Source organism: Gavia stellata, chromosome 1 (assembly GCF_030936135.1).
Source record: "Gavia stellata isolate bGavSte3 chromosome 1, bGavSte3.hap2, whole genome shotgun sequence".
NCBI lineage: Eukaryota > Metazoa > Chordata > Aves > Gaviiformes > Gaviidae > Gavia > Gavia stellata.
In genome coordinates this window covers 25,140,256-25,157,250 of record NC_082594.1, presented here as the reverse complement: position 1 = coordinate 25,157,250, position 16,995 = coordinate 25,140,256, and the positions used below count along the sequence as shown (strand labels likewise).

The 16,995-nt window shown below is 37.3% G+C and overlaps 1 protein-coding gene across 2 annotated transcripts in view; it reads right to left on the bottom strand.

Moving 5' to 3' along the window:
• Positions 1-16,995, bottom strand: part of PDS5B (PDS5 cohesin associated factor B) — a 97,212-nt gene that overhangs the window by 54,597 nt on the left and 25,620 nt on the right. For both annotated transcript variants that reach the window (XM_059822300.1, XM_059822309.1), the window contains exons 8-13: positions 9,002-9,117; positions 7,077-7,171; positions 4,668-4,813; positions 3,579-3,730; positions 1,777-1,890; positions 244-325 (exon numbers count right to left, since the gene is read on the bottom strand). In XM_059822300.1, coding sequence (XP_059678283.1) covers positions 244-325; positions 1,777-1,890; positions 3,579-3,730; positions 4,668-4,813; positions 7,077-7,171; positions 9,002-9,117 — 705 coding nt within the window. The remainder of the gene's footprint in view (positions 1-243; positions 326-1,776; positions 1,891-3,578; positions 3,731-4,667; positions 4,814-7,076; positions 7,172-9,001; positions 9,118-16,995) is intronic.

Genomic DNA, 16,995 nt, shown 5'->3' with positions numbered 1-16,995 from the left:
CATGGTGGTGTTCGGTTGATGGTTGGACTTGTGATCTTACAGGTCTTTTCCAACCTTAATGATTCTGTGTGATTCTGTGATACTGCAAATGTAGCTTAATGGAATATCAGTTAACTTTCACGATGTTTTCTACCTGTCATTAAAAATAAGCTTGAGGTAGTCAAACAAATGGAATTGAAAAATGGCTTATCCTTTTAAGTACAACTGCATATTCACTGTGGGATAAAGATAAATTGAACTCACTTTGGGTTGTTTTATCAGGTCAACTAAATCCTTTACTTGATGTCGTAGCAGATTTTGACATTTCCACATTTCATTCAATGCTCTAAAAAAAAGTAAAAATAAAAAAGAGCTGTCAAAGTCATCTAATCAATAAATAACATAACTGTCCAATAAGAGCCTTTAGATTCTTTTCAACTTCAGACTCAGGAATGTGCCTATCACCTAAAATTTTATTGCTGTGTGAGAAAAGGCTCAATGGTTCCTAATGGCATGATATGGAAAACATAATTGGTCATATTAGACTGGAACAAAGTAAGATTTTGAAACAAGTTTCATTTCAGATGCTTAACTACACTACCTTTAAAAGAAGTAGGAAGTAACTGATGTCTGACCCATAAAGAACTCATTTGCACAAGCCTGAAATCACTCTTCTAAAAACATTCCAAGAAGCAGGCTAAAGTAGATGTTTAAGATTCTTATCATCAAAACAATGTTTTTCTTTCACACAGAAAGCAGCTACTAAATGAATAAATTGTGAAAAGTCGGCATGATTAGACTCATAAGAGACACATTAGATATTAAAATTGAAAATTAGCACACTTGCCGGAAAAAATAAGCCATATGAAAAAAAAAAAAGATGCTATGTCTTTAAAATGAGTACTGCTGCAGTCATTTGTTGCCTGAAATAACAAGTACTGAAAAGAAGCCATTCTGCATTTTTGTTTAGCCTATACTAAAAATTACTAGAAGAGTAACTTCTTTTTTAATATAGTATTCTTAATTCTAGTTTTTTTACAGTTGTAATATCTTTAGGCAGGTAATACAAGCCATGCAGGGGGTTTCAAACATCAGCTTCTGTAGTATTTGAAGGCTTTGGGGTTATTATAAGCCATTCTTTTAAATACAAAGCTTTTTCTAGTCTCCCACATGAGAAAAAAACTACATTCAATTTTCAAGTCACTGAGTACTACTAAATGCGTAACAAAGTAAAAATAACTAAATTCAGTCAAACTGTGAACATTACAGCAGCAAAACTGTTGTTAGTCAAATTCACATGCATCTACCCATTTTAAGCTGGAGAAGGCACGTAACTTGATTAGAAGTAAAATGCATTTTGAAGGAGGAAAGACAAACAAGTAATTCCTTCACACTCTTAAGTCATCCTGGCTGCTAAAACAAGAAGTATATTAATTGAGAAGTTGTCACATAAGATCGAGGGCTAGTCAATGCTACTATCTGTGCTATCTGTTTTCAGACATAAAAGGACTGACATGCACTCAAGCTTCTTGCCAGATCTTGACAGTAGTATTTTTAGCTGTTTATGGTTAAAAGGTCCCACACCTTGTTAGATGGTTAGTTTTGGTTTTTTGATCCCATCTCCCCTTCCCCCCCCAGTCCCACTTGAAAAATAGGTACTATTGCTACATTCTATTTTCTGATAGTTCGCAAACTACTTTTGTCCACTGGCTTAGGCTACTCATAACAATTTAAAACTAATTTACAGTAATAACTGCATTAAATATGATTTTGCCAGAAGTCAAAATTAGCACATACTTCACAGCATTTGAATCCAGTGTTGCGTAAAGGTAATATAAACATTTCATTCGTTCATTTGTTTCCAAGTTGTGAGGGACCATGTACTGAGCAAAGATGCGTTCAACAAGTAATCTGAAAGACAGGATTAAGAAACTTAAACTGCAAAGCAAGAAAGTGTTTTTGAATTGCTAAAACATTAATTCAAAAATTCTCAGACTTATCTAGAGATCAGTTATTGCATATAAAGACGGGGTTATTCAAAAACCTAAAGGTCAAGTTCCGTAACCTCCAATATAACTCAGCATAAACTAAACAAAAATATATCATTACAGAAGACATAATGTTAATGTTAGCAGTAGGGCATTTACGAGATGACATTATCAAAATCAGATGTATTAATCTAGATAGGAACCATAGGGTTTTAGAGAAGGATGTCTCAATTATCAGCCCAAAGAGATGTTATCAGTGAAATACATTGCGGGTCAGTACTGGGGTAAATTAATGAATTGACCCAAATCAATGGGCCTGAAATAAAAAAAAGATAACGTGATATAATCAACATGATATTTCATGAAGCCACAAGGAGAATTTGGATACTAGTCAGAAGTAGCTGACTTCCCTCCACCACTCCCCAGCCCCTTCCCCAAGGGCTAAGTTTATCCCATTTCTTTTGCTTCCACAATAAAAATGCAGGCACGTTTACACAGACATTATTAAAAGCTTCTGCTATAACACAGAAGTTCCTTATTTGGAAACAGGAAGAGAGAAAAGTTTAGGTCTGTCAGTTACCTAGGAAAGACTGAGAAGAAAAAACAAAAGGAAAATTAAACCCATGTTGCAACCTTAAATATCAAGAATGGCCACAACTTTTGCAAATTGAGGTCAACGTTAACAGAATGGAGTAAACAGGTAAAAAAACCAATGATGTATGTTTAGGCTAGAAATGAGAAGAAAATCCTTACACAATTGGAGGGGGTGGTCAAAACCCAAACCCAGCTAGTTTAAGAAGATCCCAAAGTTTAAGAAAAATGTGAGTCGGTAAGATTGGATCTGAAAATCCAGACATTTCTGTCGACTTCCATGGTACCATGAAATAATTGCTTATTTTGGAGATGACTGAGGCTGCAAGTTTCTGAAAGGATTTGTATGGGTTTGCAATGCCATTTGTATCTGATCATGCTGTGAAGGCCAAAGGCTCACTTCCAAAGCCAACAAGACCGCCTTGATTAGTCAAGGTGGACTAGTTCCTAAACTAGTTCCCCATGTGCGACCATCTATTTTTCAATAAGAACAACCATATGCAAGTCTATAGCTGGTATGACAGAGGCACTGTTTTCACCACAAATCCAGGGCAAGGCTCTAATTCATGGCTATCACCATACAGAAAAACTAACCTTCTGCAGAGTGAGATGCCTCACTACACATACTAGACTTATCTTTAAAGCATACAGGAACAACATGCAAGTTCGTTAAAGCAATTTTACTTACTGAATTTTAACATAGAAATTAGCAAGCTACTGAAATATAAACAACTGCTTCCTTTACTGAAGCAGTGGTGAAGTACAGCTAAAAATTTTGGAATATTCCAACCCATCTCACACTTTAGAATTACTTTTGGCCTTTAAAAAAAAAAGTAGAAGAAAACAACGTAGGACAACATTTGGCTGCAACTGTATAAGATTACACACTGGATCAATACATACAGGATTATCAAGTCTCCTCCTTCTTGTCAGCACTTAAGCACAAAGGAAAAAAAAATCTGCATAATAAGTTACCACACTTATCCACAGAATCGCCTATCACTTTCGTGACTAACTTACCGGTCATCAATACTGTTTTGGTAATATATATGCAGAAGTTTATCTTTGATCCATGATATCTGTTTTGCAGCTTCTTTTCCTGCTTCTGATTGTAATGAATATTTCTTGTATATCTGTGCAAGTCCCATCATAGCTTCCTTCCTCACTCTCCACTTGAGAAAAAAGAAATAGTACCCAATTTAGCCATTCAAAACTCAAAACTGAACAGACTACAGAATTTCCTGTTACATATTTCCTATTCTACACCAAAATAAAATAGTTTAATTTACAAAAAAGTTAAATTGAATTCTAAGTGCAACACTTTCTCATTAGTACATATACTGCATCATGTCTATTATACTAAACCTTTCAACATCAGTAACTACTACACAAGTATGCCTCTTGAATTTAGAACTGTTACAAATTTAAGCCAACACTCTCACACATCTATACTAAATACTTGCGATTGTATTACGGGTGCAACAGGGGAAAGCATGTCACCAAATGAAAAAAATCAGGTGATAATGTTAATTTTAGAGTTTGCCATCAACAGCCTTGTTTATCATGATTAAGTTAAGCAGCAAACCTCAAATTTTACTAAATAATGAAACATAGCTAAACTAAATTTCAAGACTATTCAAATTTGAAAGCTGCTACACTGATTTGCAGTCTTCCAATTATCTAATTAAAAGGAGGTAAACTAGCTACCTCTGATGGTGGAACATTTTCCATCAGTAATCTACAATACATTTTGAAACCTGCTTGCAAAACCCGTTATGAAAAATGTTAGAATGTTTTACAAGGGTCTTATTTTACTTAAAAGTTTTACTAAAATTAGACAACTGGAGCAACATTGTTGTGCTTCAGCCTATTTTTTTTTTAATCATATTATCTTAAACAAAAATACAGCACAGAAAAATGTGGCATTCCAGTCAGGGACAAAAGATGCCTCATTAAATAGACTGCTTCAAAATTTTTTGCATTATATTGGTTTTTATTAGTAATTTTAAAATTAGTTCAGCATTTTTTTAGAAGCGTTGCTTTTTAAAAAGGTGAGTTACAGTCTAGAAATATAATGCACAGCCATTATCAGTACTAATTATGTCTTACCCGCTTGTCCAGTGTTCGTTCTCTGACAAAATTAAGCAGGTGATCATTGACAAGCAAAAGATCTTTTTTAGCAGCAGTAACTATGGATACTATAACATCATGCCTTATGGCCTCTTCAGGATCATGTGACCTTACTTTAAGATATTCTGGAAAAAAATAGAGTAAGTATTTCATTGTAAGCATACAACTTCAGCTACTTTTCTTTCTCTAGACCGTACTCAACTAACAGAAGCAGAAAACATGATTTTCTACTGTTTTGAGCATCAACAGTAAGAAACCAATAGTTTTCTCTGAAGTTAACTGGAATGTCAGTAAAACTTCTTATTTGCTTAGAATAGCAAATATTTATATTTCTGGCATTATAGAAATAAGAGTTATGCAGCTACATTTTTATTTTCATTATTTATTATAATAGTTAGGCTATGTCTACATTAGCAACTGTTATAGCCCAACAGAATTGGATCTGTAGACCAGAACAGACAGCGCTGAGAACTTGATATCCACACTGTACACATTTTCAAGTCTTACTTCAGGCTAGAGGCAACTCTCTTCTGCAGACTCTATCCCCTTTGGCTGCTGGAGCACGTTAGTTGCACTCCTAACCACAACTTCTGTATTACCCACAAGGAATCTAGTTCACACGCTCCAGGAATACTCCATAGTGTGAGCCATGTAAGCATTGTGAGCAGGGACAAATCAAGAGACATACTTCAACAGCATGCTCTTTGACAAAGCTATAATGTTTATTTAGACACATCTTAGTTTATTCAACTTAAAACAATTTTTCTAGATTATTTTGGCTCAGTATTACTTATTTGGTAGTTTCAATAATGTTATACTATTAACTTTAAGATTTCTGCTTGTAAGTGTCCAACATGTTAGCTACCTATTGTCATTTTAGAAAGCTGACAAAGAATAAAATGGCAAAAGTTCATTTATCATTTTGGAAGTATGTATTTTATGTTAATTTAGAAGCACAAATGGGTAGGAAAACACATACAAAAGTTATTAAGATCACTGTACACAGCATATATCAGTGAAACATTGAGAACATTAAGAAACATTGAAAATTCAAAGTTTACTCTGAAATAACCAGAGGTTACTGTTCAATGACCAGTGCAAATTGTCAAGTCTCATCTCAAATATTGGCCATTAGCATTTTGGTAATCAGCACAAGTGTTGAAAGAGCACATCAAGAAATAAAGCTTTAAACTTATGGAGGTTATGAAATTTGAAATCCAAATAAGACTTTTTAAAAAACAGTTCTGTTCCACTGGAAAACATAATAAACTAAAACAAATGAAGAACAATGTCATTGCACAAAACAATTCTGGTCTCAAACACCAGTGAGTCAGAGAAATTTTTCAACAATTTGACTTCGATAAGCGCTGTGGGGAGAGAGAGGAGGGGCAAGCAAAATTACATTTCCCAGAGGATACCATTAGAGGGGGCACAAAGTCTTTCTGCAATGTAAAAAAAGAAAAATACACCCTTGAAAATACAATTCTGATAATCAAAGAGGAAATATCTTTACCATTCCATTAAAGAAAGGTCCAGAAATATTTAATTTTTTTTAAGCTGGCTTAACAATACCAATAACTATAGGATGACTCTAGCCTGCCTGTATTTGTGTTTAACTTGACAAACAGCAAGCAGGACAGCAATCCCATGTGCTTAACAACCCTTTAAAATTCCCTCCTTAGAGCAAATGGACAAAGATATAACCTCCAAAAGAATTACAAGAAGTAGGAGGGGAGGGGGGAAGATAAAATCTCCATGCACACTGCGGGGGGGGGGGGGGGGTGGGGTGGGGGAAGGAATGAAGGCAGGAATAAAAAACAACAAGCCAACCCATTCTCTTTAATTACACTTTTTTCATTAAGACATTGGGAGCAACAAATACTAAACGCTTCTATCTATGCCAGTTGCCGCCTTCTTACAGAGGTCTTGAGTTACAGGCTGTGTTTGATCTGAAGGAGCAGGAACCAACAGCTGTGCTCACAGTTATGAGGACTGTTTTCATGTTTTAGACAGTGGCTGCATAATATTTACACAATATTTCAGCTTTGTGGAACTGTAGTCTCCACTCTGCACCCTAGTTAATAAATGCCATGACCACTAGGTTAGCTGGGTTGTCTTTGCCTCATCCCATGGTGCTTAATTTCAACAGCAGTTGGGAATGCAACTACTGTAAGAGAGGGAGAGTGATCTCTTTGGTTAAGGCATTCTTTATGTACAATCCTCTCAGCCTGAGAAGCAGCACTGAAGGCAGGGACTCTGTGACTTAACACTCCAACCTCAATTGCGTCCTCCACAACATCTGACAATGTTACTTGGGATTACAACTAACCTTCCTGACTTTTCCCGAAGACTTAAAATTGTATTTTAATGTTACAATAAATCTGGTACCTGTTAAGTCTTTTGCTAGGTCAGGATGGTTCATAAGGCAGTGACTTGCAAATTTCACACATTCAAGACGAATGGGTACATGTATATCATTAAACCTATTAAGAAACAAGACAATGCATTACCACAACAAAAATATCACTTCCACCAAAGCAGTTCATTTATTTCTATACAATCTCAAATACCTCTGAAAATATTTTTATGCTTCCCATGTACAGTTACATGCATAAAACATCTCTGATTTCACAGTATTAAGTAGACTGTCTTCAGCTTAAAAAAAAATCCTGTACTCATTTATTAATTCATGTTCTGAACATGAAGATAAATACCTTCTCCTGGTAGACATTAAAAACTCCCAGGCAGAAAACAACTATTTATTAGGAAGATGTCCGACATTTGTAACTATCTTTTCTGTAATCCTCTACATATTTAACCATGAACCATGTATCAGCAACTAAAAGTTTTAAGACTGAGATATTCGTCCCCTCTTTAAACTGTATGATAGACAACAAACAAATAGGCATCTAGCCTAGCACAAATTTCTTCTGAGATGGATCACTTCAACTTCTATAAGATTTCCTTTCAAAAGACTGAATTAGATTTGATGCTTCAAGACTAGTATTTTCTCATGTTTAATTTTGATATAAGTAATTTTATAATAAAACTATTCATACAATGAGTTACAAACAACTCCTGAAAAATTAAATGCATTTTCAAGCTATCCTCAAAATGCTTGGTTTTAAACAAGTTAAAAATCAAATTTTAGAACATTATTGCTGTTGAAATGCTTATTTATCAAATAAAGATGTTTTAAGGAGTAACTGGTTAAGTAAAAATCAGGTATGTTTTCAAAATCAAGAGATTTTAAGAATGGTTCCTTTAACTCATCTATTATAACTTATTTAAAATCCTTGAAAAAAATAATTACATATATGTGATTCATAACTAGTTGAAAACAGTAATTATGAACAACAGATTGCACGTATTCACATTGCTTCACATTATAACACAATGAAGCATTTTACTTTGGGCCCAATTAGATCTGGTATTTTTTGATGACATGCAATGTTTTAAATAGAATCATAGAATCATTTAAGTTGGAAAAGACCTTTAAGATCATCAAGTCCAACCGTAAACCTAACCCTGCTAAGTCCACCACTAAACCATGTCCCTAAGTGCCTCATCCACAGGTCTTTTAAAAACCTCCAGGTTTAGTTATATACTTTCAAGCAAAATGCTTTCCCTCAATTAAGTTTCCTGTACTTTTTTAAAAGTAGCATTTCTCTGAGGACTCTGGTTTTGATATGATTGAATGCTAATTTATAAACTACTGCATTTGTAATAAATTATAGAATTTATCCTCATTTACTCAAAAACATTTTCATCACAGTAGCCATTCTTAAGTTTCTCCTGACTACAAGCTCCAGCTATATTTTCTATCTCAAACTGGCAGAATATTTCAAAAACAAAACACTAAGTGTGTTTGCAGCATTGTAAATACTACATACCTCTTTTGAAGCACTCCTAACTTTAAAAAATAGGAAATCTGTGTACAAATACTGTAAACAAAAGCCTCAAAACCAGTCCTAATATCAGCTGATATTCATTTGATGCTGTTTTAGAATTAATCTATCACTGAATAGTTTCACTTGTGAAGAAATTAAAATAAACGATTCCTTTTTCTTGACAATGGCAATAAAGACAATTACAAAAAAATGAACTAAAAAGGGATGATTTGTAATCGTTCATGCTGCAGAATCACAGATACACAGAAGATATATGTAAAATAATCTCTTTAGCATTATCTGTCACATTTCAGATAAAGCAGCAGGAGGGAATTCACACTTAGCTGTGTACTTCATTGACTGTTTTTCCCCTCCTAGGAAGGGAGTTAAACCAGCTAAACCAGGTATATACACAACATATACCTCCCCAGGTAGCACTGCCAAAGTGGTTTGTTTTGAGATGCCAACTCCGAATCTTTCGCCCCAAACATTTTTGCTAGAAGTTTTACAACCTGCAGGCGTTCTTCATTGTCATTGCTCTGGAAAATGAACACATTTTTTTTTTTTAATAAAAAAAAAACCCAACCCGGAAAAGCACCAACCAACCAACAAAGAGAGTTTTGTTTTGTACAGCTTTTACACCAATACACTTACACACCTCCAGAAATATCATAACACACATTAATAGATTTTTCTTATATACAAATTTATATCTCAAGACAAAAAACCTTCACTATTATTGGAAGATGACAAAATAATAAAGGCAGTGAAAACAAAAAACAATGTAGAGACAAAAAACGTGAACAAAGCCTGGTGAAAAATACACAGATACATATAACTTTTTAACCCTCATTTGCAGGTTACTGATCCTGTTAGGAAACCTACAAAAATCCTACATTTATCTGCACATAAATGTTTACGGTTCTCTAAAATAGTGTTTAGTTAAAAATAAAAGTTTTCAGAAAACAAGTTTTTTTTTAAGATTAAGTACCCAAGATCTGATATGTATTTTTGTATTTAAAGCCTGTATTTAAGCCTATCTTTAAAAATGCTGCGTTACAACAGATACTTTTCTTTCATACTTAAAATTAGCACTAATAGGGATAAAACAAGGCCTTCTCCAGAATATTTTCATTATCATTGGTTTGCATTACACTTGTTTAGTACAACACACAGCATCTGAAGCTTAATACATACTTTGGAAATGTGTGCTAACATTTGTGCAATTAGCATGTACTTACTGTTCACCAAATTTTTTCTTTTGCTTATTGAAGAAAAAAAAAGAAAAAAGAACAGAACAACTGGATGCAACACTTCCTTGAGGAGGGAGTAGCTAAAATTAGTTGATATTAACTATTCACTTCCTCATTATGTCAGTCTATTTTCTGGTAATAAAGACAAGGGCTGTTTAAAATACTGTTCTTTTCTACCATCTTCGACATTCTTATTAGTTCAACATCACCTTTTGAATGTGAACAAGAAATAAGAGCACAATATAGCTGTCAGAGTTCTCTAATATGACACCATAGTCTTAGAAGACCAACTATTTCTCCTATCTGACTCAACACCATAAATGGGCTGAAAAGTTTGTCCTTTTGATTCAGCTCCGTAAGAACAGTAAAAGCATTTGTAAAATCCTTAAAGTAACAGGGCAAGAGAAGTCAAGGATGAAGAAACCTCTAACGCTGATACCTTACTACATTACAAAAGACTATAATTCTTCTGAACACAGTTTAGCATTAAGTATTAGCAGCAGTAATCGTAAATCCATTAATACATTTGTCTGTATTTGACTAATTTTTCCAATTAAACTTCAGATTGACATTACTGAAAGCCATCTACGACCTCCTCCTCTTAATCTGCAGTAAATGATATCATCTTTTCTTGATAAGTTTCAGCCTCTAAGTGTCCATCGCACTACAAATTCTTATTCTGTGCCTTCATGGTTAAGAATTTAAAATTTTTTTTTGCAGCCTATATTAGTCCAATCTCCATTACTCACATCCCATCCACTTCTGCTTAAGCCAACAAAATATTAAAAACATTAAGCATCTCTGAATTTCTCTAGGTAACCAACACAGATCCAGAGCAAGACACCTACCTGGGTGGGGAGTACACTAAACTGTCAACTACTTAATTACACAGCCAGAAATACAGAAAAAAAAAGAAGGCAGACATTAAAAAAAACAACTGAAATATCTCTAATGAACTAGCTGCAGAAGCTTTCACTGTATTAGCCACTAATCCAATTATAAGACAACCCACTCACATTTCTAATCCTGTTTGTAGAAACAATGAATATTTGTGATTATGGACCAAGAGTATTTGGTACTTTCTAAATTTGCGCCCAGATGTTGGTCTCCTTGAAACATTCTTACATAAGCTCCTAAAGGTAATAAAAAAAAAAAAATCAACCTGTACTTCTTATTAAATTAATGCATCACTGCTACAGTCTCTCTCCTCTATTCTACTTCAGTATCTACTTCTTTTTCTGAGGGAAAAAAATGAGTATCATAAACTCTGAAAAAAAAATCTTAATCTCCATTCTATGAGACATTGTGTACTTGAAGAGTCACATCCTTCACCTCTTTTCTTAGGTATGATCCAATGCTCTTTATGCATAATAGTGTTCCATAATGATTTGTCAATAAAAATTGACATTGAACACTGATATTTTCAGTTCCCTATACGTGCTCCCAACACACAAGCAGCTGCTTTTCTGCCCAGATATTAGGGCCTGTCACTAACAACAGCTGAAGTTGGTCAGATTGTTATCACTAGCAAGTCCAAAAAAACAGGCAGCACTGAGGATCTGGGGGGATTTGGGAGTAGAAGTGGACACATAATCTGAAACTTACCAAAAATTTTAACTACCATATCCAGGAAGAAAGGAAGAAAGGCTGCTCTACAATAATAAAAGTCAACATTTTATTGATTTTATTCATTACATCATATTGGCTTAGTAGGATGGTAAAATAAAGACCTAAACGCCATAATGGTTATTTCCTAAATACTCTATTCATGAGCTTTTCATTCACCTGAACATTAAAATGGTATTCACTTTCAGTAATACAAATTTCTGAAATTCAAGTATCAAATTCGAATGAAGGAATACCAGTTACCTTTACAAGCTGACCTACACAACACCACATTCCTACCTCTGTTCTCTCTTCCTCCCATAATGCTTCTGTGTCAATGCTAGATCTTTAAACACAGCACCTTATAATGCCAATATCAGGCACAAATGACTTACCCTCACAGAAGAAGTTAAATGAATTTCAGTGCGTGTTCTACTGCTAATCCACCAGACTCCTTTCCAAAATTAGGTAAAAAAATAATTACCAGTAAGAAGCAACCATGATTCAACACAGCTCTCACAGAGCGTTAGAGTTTAACAATACTCCTTTTCTGCCACATGAGAACATAGGAGCTTTTTCTTTACAAAATCAAAAGCTGGGTGACACCCACCCAGCCTCTCACTCACTCTCCTCTCCTGTACAGAGCGGGCAAGGGGAGAAAATAGAAGGAAAGTGAAAAGACTCATGGATCAAGATGATGACAGTTTAATAGGTAAAGAAAAAACTGCATGCACAAGTAAAGCAAAAAGAAGAATTCATTCACTGCTTCCCATTGGAAGGCATATGTCCCACCAGTTCCTGGAAAGCAGGGTTTCAGCATACATAGTGCTCACTTGGGAAGAAAAACACCATGAGCACAAACAGTCCCCGCTTCCTCCTCCTTTCCCTGAGCTGTTATTGCTGACCGTATGTCCCCTCTCAACCTCCTACCCTGCCGCAGCCTACTCAGGGTTGGGGGGGGGTAAGCCTTTACCTGTGTCCAAGCACTGTTCAGCAATAGCCAAAACATTAGTGTGCCATCAACACTGTTTTAGCTACAAATATGAAGTACAGTACCATACAGGCTGCTACAAAGAAAGTTAACCCTATCCCAGCCAGACCCAAAAGGATAACTAGTTTGTCCACTTCTGTCTGGTATGTGACATGACAAAGCACACACCTGACTGCATTTCAATTCTCTTCAAACATACTAAAAAGATTCTTGCGATAGACAGGACAAAAAACCAACTGACGAAGTAAAGCACACAAGCTGCAGATTTTGGAGAATGCCAGTTACTGCCAGCAACCTTTCATTCTTCGTCCAAGTCAACATGTACAATTCTCACAGCAGTTAAAGTTACCTGGCATCGTGACCAAACTGTATGGTCATTGGTTGTACCAAAATGGCAAGGTGCTTGAACACTAGGTGGCCACATTCTTTAGATCCAAAATAGTAAATATGCACAACAGTGTCACTGAGGCGCCTAAGCTCTCTCACAAGTTCCATACTAACAGTTTCATAACCCCTCCATACATGGTCAAAAATTTATTTAGTCACTGACAGGAAAGCCCTTGGATTTTTCCCCACACTCAAAGAGACAGTCTAGAACTTCCATGAGACCCTGATCCCATAAAGATAAACCAAGAGGCTTCCTGCCACGAAGAGTGCAAAAGCAGTTCAGGGGGATGGAGGGCAAGAGATTTGGACCCTGTCAGGTAATGAGTCACAGACACTTGTTTACTTCCTCAAACTCCTTATCAGCCACACAGGCTGAGAACAGGGCAGCCCAATCAATTGGAAAGCAGTGGAGATTGCTCAGTGAAGCTCAGGTGGTTGTTGGGAGAAAACCACCACCATTTCATTTTCAAAACATACCACAAAATGTTTAGAAGCAAGCAAATAAGATACTACACGGAAATTCTGGTTAACGTACAGAATATACAACTAGTGAAAACGTCACTGATACCAGGAAGAATCAGTTTAGACAAACAGGATCACTATCAAGAGAAATGCCCAGCACCCATATTGAGATACTGAGTGCCCTAAGGTCAGGACAAAACATGTGACCAATCCCTGAAAGAACAAGTCAAGAATACCAAGAGCTTTCAGCATCCTCCAAGAATAGGAGAAGGTCCTTAAAATTGGAACAATCAAGATCAAAAGTACTTCCCTCCTCTTTCACTCTAACTAGAATTTATGGAAGGGAGCATGGCAGTCCCTGCAATCGTGAAACAGAAGTACATTCAACAGACTTAACAGATTTCAGTCTGTCCTCAGAGAGAACTCTGTAGTTCTCATAAGCACAGGCAGAACACAGATTCACCATAAGTCAAGCACATTCATGAGAGAAGCCTGGACATGACCTCCCACTAAGCAAAGTTACAGTTCTTTGTAGATGATTAGTTGGAGTGGTCGGTAGTTGGAGGTCGGTAGTTGGAGACATTGGGCATATGAACTGCCCACAATGGGATACTGTTGAAACTTCAACAGCTTCCAACAAAACAGGACTGAGATCCAGTCCTGCAATACTGTGTGAATTTTAAATTATTGCTGAGCTGTCCATCACCACAGCCACACAATCCTAAAAAAAGACAGCAAAAAGCCCTTCTTAAGCAAGAAGAGATATGTCCACCAGTATTACTGAAGCACGTATTTAAGACAGAATGATAGTTTTTCCAATATGGCCACCATAACACCATGCACTGTAGTCTATCTACAAATCTTTGCATTAGAAATAATTTGTTCAGCAGCTTGACCCAGTGAATTACCAGACCTTGTTTTCCAAGTACTAAGTGGAATCAAAATGTGCCATTTACTCCATACCAGAGACGTACTTTTAAGCTCTCTCTTACGCAGAAATGATCAAGAGGACAGTACCAAAATGGCATACAGCTAATCTCCATTGGCACCTGATAATGGTGGTTATGTCTCTGTCACACAAGACTACCAAAGACCATCAACTTAGATGAGCCAGACTCAAGAAAGAGAGAGTCCAGAAGACTTGATAGCACAGCATGTCCACAAACAGCACCACACTTCTGCATTCTCCCAGAGAAACGTGCACCAGTTCTGCAGCATTCCCTTAAAATTCCTGAAAAGCCATCTACGTGTCTAGACACTTCAGCCCACTTCCCTCCCTTGTCCAAAAGGCAACAGGTTAACTAAAAATGATCTGTCACCAGAAGACTTACAGAACAACTCTATCCACTCCATCCCAAGATGTTAATGGCTGATAACGCTTTGTGGTGGTAGCATCAGCCCACTAAGCTCCAAAAACGAATGATATTAAGATAAGAGCAAGGTGGCTGGTGTGCCACTTAGGTCTCTCGCACCTACTGTCCTTGGGATAAAGTATAGTGAAAAAACTCCCAGCAGTGCCAAACACAAAAAAATGGAGGAATTGTAGGAGGAATGTGTGCACAGAGGCAGGCAGCACAGAAACATTTCTCCATCAGCATCAATATCTTTTTGTATTCAGCTCAGTATTTCAGTGAAGGGTCTGGGGCACAAGTCTTATGAGGACCAGCTGAGGGGACTGGGATTGCTTAGCCTGCAGAAAAGGAGGCTGAGGGGAGACCTTATCACTCTCTACAACTACCTGAAAGGAGGTTATAGAGAGGTGGGTGCTGGCCTCTTCTCCCAAGTGATAAGTGACAGAACAAGAGGAAATGGCCTCAAGTTGCACCAAGGGAGATTTAGATTGAATATTAGGAAAAACTTCTTCATTGAAAGGATTGTCAGACACTGGAACAGGCTGCCCAGGCAGGTGGTTGAGTCGCCATCCCTGGAGGTATTTAAAAGACATGTGGATGAGGCGCTTAGGGACATGGTTTAGTGGCACACTTAGCAGTGTTAGGTTAACAGTCGGACGTGATGATCTTAAAGGTCTTTTCCAACCTAAATGATTCTATGATTCTATTTCAAGTTGCTCCAGAGGACATCATGATGGCAGTGTACATCTCAGTCTCAGCAATGTTATTACAAACTAATTGATCTAAGCGACCATTTCGCTTTGGGTGGAGGAAGCATAGCTGGAAAGGCTCCCCTCAGGGTAAATGGACTCATCCCATTCACCAAACAATATTTGTCCGTAATCACATGGCTCCAGGACCAGAACATCTGTCTCCTTCATGCATTTCAAGTAAAAAGGACAGACAGAAGGACAGACGGAAGGATCGACGAACTAAACTATAATTCTCTAAGTGCTCAGTGACAGGAAGCAAAATACATATACCATTAGAACATACAGATGGAGTTTCTCAAGGATGATCCTTCAAAGTCTTTAACCATATTATCATTCTTCCAGGAATTCCTGTCTTCTCTTGTTCAGCTAATAATTTCCCACTTTGTTGCCAAATGACATGCCAAAAAAGTGAAGAAATTTTTTTTCAGGTTGTCAGTAATCTAGTTTATACAATTTGCCTTTGGAAATCCCATATCACATCATTCTTTTCTTACATAGAATAGAATATTTCAGTTGGAAGAGACCTGCAACAATCATCTAGTCCAACTGCCTAACCAATTCAGGGCTGAACAAAAAGTTAAAGCATGTTGTTAAGGGCATTGTCCAAATGCCTCTGAAACACTGACAGGCTTGGGGCATTGACCACCTCTCTAGGAAGCCTGTTCCAATGTTTGATCACCCTCTTGGTAAAGAAATGCTTCCTAACATCCAGTTTAAACCTCCCCTTGCGCAGCTTTGAACCATTCTCATGTGTCCTATCACTGGATACCAGGGAGAAGAGATCAGCACCACCCCCTCCACTTCCCCTCCTCAGGAAGCTGTAGAGAGCAAAGAGGTTGCCCCTCAGCCTCCTTTTCTCCAAACTAGACAAACCCAGGGTCCTTACCCACTCCTCACAGGACATGCCTTCCAGCCCTTTCACCAGCTTGGTTGCCCTCCTCTGGACACATTGAAGGACTTTCACATCCTTCTTAAATTGTGGGGCCCAGAACTGCACACACTATTTAAGGTAAGGCCGCACCAACGATCAATACAGCGGGATAATCATGTCTTTTGACTGGCTGGTTATGCTGTGTCTGATGCACCCCAGGATTCAGTTTGCCCTCTTGGCTGCCAGGGCACACTGCTGACTCACACTGAGCCTGCTGTTGACTAGCACCCCCAGATCCCTTCCTGCAGGCCTGCTCTCCAGCCACTCCTCTCCCAATTTATACTTGTGCCCACCATTACTCCATCCTAGGTGCAGGATCCGGCATTTGGACTTACTAAATTTCATCCCATTAATAACTGCCCAATGCTCCAATCTATCTAGATCCCTGCAGAAGGCATCTTGCCCCTCAAGAGAGTCAACAGCACCTAGCACCTCCCAGTTTAGTATCATCAGCAAACTTGCTAATGGTGCATTCAACTCCTGCATCCAGATTGTTGATGAATATATTGAACAGAACGGCCCTAGAATTGATCCCTGAGGAACACTGCTGGTCACCACTCTCCAGCCAGATGTAGCCCCATTCACTACAACACTTTTTGAGCTCTGCCCTTCAGCCAGCTCTTCCTTCACCCAGCACACTGTGAACCCCTTCATCCCACAGTTGAGCAACTTGTCCAGAAGGAT